At 39.1% G+C, this 6,865-nt stretch overlaps 1 protein-coding gene across 1 annotated transcript; it reads right to left on the reverse strand.

Moving 5' to 3' along the window:
* Positions 1 to 416: 416 nt before the first annotated feature.
* Positions 417 to 2,570, reverse strand: LOC110903774 (L-type lectin-domain containing receptor kinase IX.1-like). Its single transcript, XM_022149561.2, has one exon. It carries the CDS (start codon positions 2,567 to 2,569, stop codon positions 626 to 628), a length of 1,944 nt encoding a protein of 647 aa, XP_022005253.1. The 5' UTR covers position 2,570; the 3' UTR covers positions 417 to 625.
* Positions 2,571 to 6,865: the final 4,295 nt, after the last annotated feature.

Genomic DNA, 6,865 nt, shown 5'->3' on the forward strand with positions numbered 1-6,865 from the left:
ATTTGGGACTATCCTCCACACCCTTGGGTAGTCTCTAAGGGGATGGTCCTCCACCCATGGTGATGTGGCACCTACGTGGTGGGTAGTCTCCAAAGAGACTTAGCAAACCACACCCCATGGTCTTACTTGTTCACCACGTTTTTGAATCTGCGCAGTTGACTTTTATGATCAAGTTTGACTTTTTATTATTGACTTCTAAAATCCATAATTTCTTGATTAATAATATTCCAACATCTTAGTCTTTGGTTATTTCTTTTCCAAGTTCTAAGTCTACTAAAACTGGATATTGCTTCAATAATATTATCGATCATTCCAGCATTTATTTGTGAGAGCATGTGATCCTGATATCCATTATTGTTATCACCTTTTAACTCTTAGATTAGAAATTGTCTCAAAAACTCAACTAGAGTCATGGGTTTGAACTCGAACAATAATTCAATTCGACGTTATAAAACTTTCAAGGATACAAAACAAACACTTCTTAAGCGAAGACCCTTTCAATAACAGATACAGACAACTATTAATAATATCATGATTTAAGCATATACGTACTCGAATCATGTAATAATAATACAACTTATATATATTTATTCCCGACTCACTTCAACTAATATATCGCATTGGTTCAACGGACCAGGTCAACGCTAGTGAATGTTATCGAACCGCCTCCAGAGCCAGAACTAAGTTCAGGAGCATCTGGTTCTACGGAGTACATTGGCACCGGCATCTTCTTTGGAAGATTTGGGACTGCACCCTCAAACTTCAGCACCTGAAGTGCTTGCCGAATCGATGGCCTTAGACTCCGGTCAGGATGCGCACACCATAACCCCACCATTATCAAACGCTCAGCTTGTTTTGAGTCGAAGGCCTTTTTCAACCTCTGGTCCACACCCAAAAGCAGCTCACCATTCCCGAGCAAACCCCAAACCCACTGCACCAACCCGAGATCAGAATTTGGGTCAACGCTATCCATCGCCTTTCGCCCAGAAGCAATCTCTAGTGCCACCACTCCAAAGCTAAACACATCCGACTCCTTGCTAGCCTTTCCTGTCGTTACGTACTCAGGAGCCAAGTAACCGAGGGTTCCGGCTAAACCAGTTGTTTGTGGTCCCAACTCATGGTCCATAAGTCGAGCCAAACCAAAGTCTCCAAGCTTCACATTGTACCCTGAATCAAGCATGATGTTGCTTGTTTTGATATCACGGTGCACCACACATTGTTCCCATTCTTCGTGCAAATACAGCAATGCAGAAGCTAGACCTGTAGCGATCTTATACCTCACAGACCACTCAAGAGGAGTCTTTTGACCGAAAAGGTGAGAATCAAGGCTGCCATTTGGCATAAGCTCGTAAACAAGCAAGAATTGTGTTTGATCATGGCACCAACCGATGAGACGCACCAAGTTTCGGTGCCTTAAACTGCCAATAACCTTCACTTCCGTTATGTATTCCTTCTTCCCCTGTCTTGAACCCTGTGAAATTTTCTTAACAGCAACCACCATGTTTTCGCGTGATAAGTAGCCCTTGTAGACACACCCAAATCCACCCTCGCCTAACTTTTTATCATTCGAGAAATTGTTGGTTGCTAAAACGAGATCACTGTAAGAAAATCTTCTTGGGCCCACTCCTCGTTCGAGATCGTCATTTATCGATGTCAAGGCGACTGCTTCTACTGGTTCCTCTGCAGGCTTTCTTTTTTTTCTCCAAAATACAACACATGCTACCAGAATTAGAACAGTAAGAGGTACTGCTATCCCCACTGCCAGTTTCCATTCATTTGAGTTATCTTCATCTTTTTGTACCAAACTTGAATTGAACTCCCAGGATTGGAGGATATGTCTTTCTATAGGAGTCCCTGATGTGGCAGCTGAAAACCCGACCATTACCCGCTCAGGAAGAACTTCCCTGAGGTCAACTTGATATGAAAGACTGGTATTCATATCCCCTCCAGAATCATTTCCAGCACCATAGCTCCACCGCACGTTCAAAAGTTGAGTGGTGGAGTTGTAAGAAACCCAGGCATCTGCAGAGTCGCCACTGTGTAAACTCGCATTCCATGCAGTGTAAACAGAGGAATGAATGGAGTTCTTGTTAATCCCCACATGTTCAACTGGTGGATCCCATTCAGGGTTAACAAAAGAGTCAAACTCGATAACAATCATTTGGTTTCGTGGTGAATCGGTGTAAGTGGTGTTAAACAGGCCTAAAAAGCCGCCGGCTGAGTTAGGTGGGATTTGGAAGGTCACCGGGGCAAGAAAGAAAGTGAGCCCATGTCCGTAGTAGGACTTGGACCGACCTAGCGTATCTATGATGAAGGTGAAGTGAGTGGTGAAGTCGGTGAGCTTACGGGACTTATGGTCCCAAATCGGTACTGCATCAAAGTATATGGCTTGGCCTACACGAGTAATGTAGTTGACTTTATTGAACTCAATGGTTCCAACAGAAGGTATGGCATCTCCCCTATACAGTATATTTGTTGCATCAGCACTGAAACGATCAATCTTGAAATATACTGATTCAGAAAAAGGCAACAAGAAGAAGAAATAAGAGACCAAGAAAATCACAGCCATGATATAAATTACACTGCCATTGTTGTGTTAATGACATCTTAATAAATACCATCAAGGAAAATTAAAATATAAGCGTAATTCATATTCTTCCAATGCTTGAATTCCAAATTTACCTAATGTCTTAATTTTATATAAAGATTGAAAGGTTCTTAAACTTAAAATATAAGCGTAATTCATATTCTTCCAATTAATGCTTGAATTCCAAGTTTACCTAATGTCTTAATTTTATATAAAGATTGAAAGGTTCGTAGACTATATACTAATCAATGAACAGTTAAATGATTAAAGTCACCATAGAAAACAATTGATATTGTCTCTCTTTTTTTAATTTTCTGGAATGTATTTTCTTTCATCTTTGTGAAGCTTTTTTTTAATAATTTGTTTCAATATCTCACCTATATATGACACTTTCACTAATTTAAGCTTCTTTTAAATTGCTTGACATCTTAATCTCCATCATAGATAACATTTATTATAAGAGGATTACAGCTCAATTCAACCTATAACATCTGTGGTTTGTTGTTTCAGGACGTGGTAGACAAACACCTAGGTTATGTTAATAAGGCATGCAAGTCATATGATGTACGAGGTTAGACTACCATACAAACGACAAACAAAATGTAGATGGCAAATTGAAATCTGTCAAGTGTCAACATCTACATCTTTATCTTAGAGATTATTATATTCTCATTTTTTTTAATATGTACATAGGAACGGTCATGGACATTGACATAATGAATATAAGATACAAGGAACAAATTAATAATCAACAATGATGTATCTAAGCCAAATTTGTGTGTTCCAAATAATAATAAAGTATCTTTAAACAACAAATTGTAAATTTGATAGATAACGCGTAATTACTTATTTAAAACCATGACTCGAACATATGCTAGAGCGTATATGTACATACAGGGGTTTTATTTTACCTTAGGGTGGAGGGTGTACCTTGCGGGTAAGGACTAGTAAAGCTAAGCGGGTACGCCGTCGCCACCCCCTAGGGTACTTTGGGCGGGTTGGGATTAAGGGTAAATAACCCAAAGAAAGTTTATGAAAACCATGTATGTAGTTGGTGAATAGAGTAAATGGGTGGGACCCTTGGTTTTAGGGTAGATGAAAGGATTGTTGCCAATGATTTGATTTAGTGGTGTTGGAATAGTTTAGGTAAACATAGCGTGGTAATACAAGATTGAAGAGGGCTAGGGTACATGAAAGAGACGTCTCCTTCACCCTTATTCATGTCTCTGTGCTTTATATTTGTAGCTAACATAGTTTTCTTTTCATTTTTACCTTATACTCCTGTTACTTTTAGTACTATTTGTTTTGTAGTGTTTTATTCCTTATGTCACATTTTATGATTTATGGTACAATACATTACATATGATTTATGGATACAATACATTACATGTAACAAAGGCTTTTGGAGTCAGGTGTCTCATTAGGTCCCATATTAGAGGAAACAATTACCTCCATTTTCCCCTTCCCAAACCCTATCATATGGGTTGAATATTACTCGGTATGTTTATTTGTTATTCATACATTAAAAAATAGGGCTTCAAATGAGAATTTGGATGTGAAAAAAACATTGCTTCGTCACAACATTTACCCTTTGCATCATTTGCGCCCATATTCTATGGCCACGTAATTCCAGACAAATCAAAAGTTACTACGTACCCATATAAATTGGCCCCTTTCTACCCCAGAAAGAATTCATGCAAAGACTATATGTTGTGGGGTGTTTTATGTCGGGGTTTTATGTCGGGGCTTTATGTGGAGAAAAAAAGTTTTCATATGTGCGCACTTTTTTCATCCTTCACACTATTAAAGTGTGGTGTGTGGGGATTTATTTGAAATATATTAGGTTGAGGTGCCTTTAAATGATTGGTTTATATATTAATTAATAATATAAAAAATTAATAAAATTACAAAACTCACAACATGCCCGTTACTCCTGCCAAGCCCCCACCCCCGCGCCTCCTCTAACGCCCCTCCTTGATGGTGTTCGCACCCCACGCCCTCCTTAGGTGACATAGTTGGCGTTAGCCCTTCAACTAAGCTCACAAACACATAGAACATATAGTATCAAATACCATGTCACATGAAAGAAGTATATTGACAAATATGATATAGAGAAAAATACTCGGATAGTTCCTGTGCTTTGCCCATTTTTCACCTTTAGTCCTTAACTTTCTAAAATTACACCTATAGTCCCTAACTTTTGCAATTGCGTTCCCGGATAATCCCTGGCGTGGATGGTAGTTAGTTTGTCCAGTTAAGTGAGGGTGAAATGACTAAAATACTCTTACTGTTAAATTGATAAATAAAAAGTTAATATCAAAAAAGTGGGCCCCTACCTTTTTCCTACCCTGCCCCCACCCCCACCCCATCTCCCCTTTCTCTCTTTCTCGTTCTTTATCTGCAACACATCCACACCACATCAAATCACCACCACCACCATAACCATACCCCAACAATCAGCCCCTTCAACCATTTTTGTGCGACCCACCGACAATCACCACCACCATCTTCAAACTCTCGACCACCTCCACCACCGCCAAGAACTCCGACCACCATCACCCAAGAATTGATGGCCAGACAACTTCGATGGGGAAAGGGATTAGGTTGTATGTTGCCGTAGATAGTTGTTGACCAGAGATATGTTGCCGGAGATATTTGATTTCAGATCGCGAGCTCGTCTCCTTCGCGGCCACCACTCTCACGGCGGCGTTACCACCACCAACTCCGATCTGTAACTTCGACGTTGACCACCACCACCACTCTGACAGGACTATCCGGGCACTATTCTCCTCTAATATTATTTGTTTTCTCTTTAGTTAAATTAGGGGGATGGCCCTCGTCTTCCTTAATCTGTTTAGGTATAAATACCCAAACTCTTTTAATGACTTTGTACTTGCTTTTGTGGAAGCAACTCCATCATTGGTATGCAGATTAATTCCTCTTAAATCTGCTATATCTTGTTAGATCAATACTATTTTTATTATTTTGTTATTATATTATTTGTAAACTGATTTTCTCAGTATGAGATATATTAATGGCATCCGAACAGAAAACTTTCATGTTTGGTGATGTCTTTAAGCACACAAAACTGAAATGATGACGGTTACCGGAAAAGTTGATGACCGTTGCCGGAAAAGAGTGTGTGACGAAGATGGTGGAGTTTTGGTGCAGGTGGTTAATTGGTTATGGTAGGTTGCCCCACCTCAATTATATATATTAAAGTATATTTATTTTAATGTTTTAATTGTTATTTTTTAAAGTAAGGGTATTTTAGTCATTTCACACCCATTTAACACTAAAAACTAACCATCAGGGACTATCCGCGAACAAATGTGCAAAAATTGGGGACTATAGGTGTAATTTTAGAAAGTTAGGGACTGAAGGTGAAAAATGGGCAAACCACAGGGACTATCCGAGCACTTTTCTCTATGATATAATTATTTTTATATGACTTTGTTTGTTTGATTTTACCTCTTTCTTAAAAAAACAATAGCTTTTCACGTGGTGCCATAATATTTTTAGGAGGATAAATTTTTTGAAGAGTAGTATTACCCGGGTATTGAAATGAAGAGTGTCTAGTTTGGTTGTTTTGTGCGAATGAAAGTATTTAAATAAAAATTATTTGACTTACTTTATTTTTATAAAAATACGGTAGTGGGTTCCTGGCTATGCAAGCCAAATCCAACCACCCACACCACGCCTGCGGTTCTAGCCACTCTGGTACCTCGAGCCTCAGGGGCGGACTTAGTATAGTCGTAGGCGTAGCCCGGGCTACGGCTCAACTTTTAAGCAGTAGTGTAAAAAAAAAAAAATTTCCGATTTTTATACTAAGGATACCCCTCAACCGCTACTAGGACACCCCTCAAAAAAAATTTTTAGAAACTGATATTAAGCCCAAATTAATTGTCAATATTAATTCATAAAGCCTAGCACAAATGTGATATGCTCAATATTGATTCGTTAATCTAAATACTAATAACTTAAAGAGTAAAATGCACGGATAGTCCCCGTGGTTTTGCAAAATAACATCTATAGTCCCCAACTTTTGGAAATTACACCGGTGCTCCCTGTGGTTTGACAGTTTGTTACTCGGATAGTCCCTGGAGTGGATGATGGTTAGTTTTCTCCGTTAAGTGGATGTGAAATGACAAATTTACCCTTCATCTTCTCCACTCTATAAAACAAAACAACCCCACCCACCCCCGCCTTTCTCTCCGTCTCCCCCCACCATTAATCACGTTCTTCCTTATGTTAACAAGCTTCGTGATTATCAGAACA

This window comes from Helianthus annuus, chromosome 14 (assembly GCF_002127325.2).
Source record: "Helianthus annuus cultivar XRQ/B chromosome 14, HanXRQr2.0-SUNRISE, whole genome shotgun sequence".
NCBI lineage: Eukaryota > Viridiplantae > Streptophyta > Magnoliopsida > Asterales > Asteraceae > Helianthus > Helianthus annuus.

Coding starts and splice junctions, on each gene's coding strand:
- LOC110903774 (XM_022149561.2), bottom strand. CDS start 2,569: ATGGCTGTGATTTTCTTGGTCTCTTATTTCTTCTTCTTGTTGCCTTTT.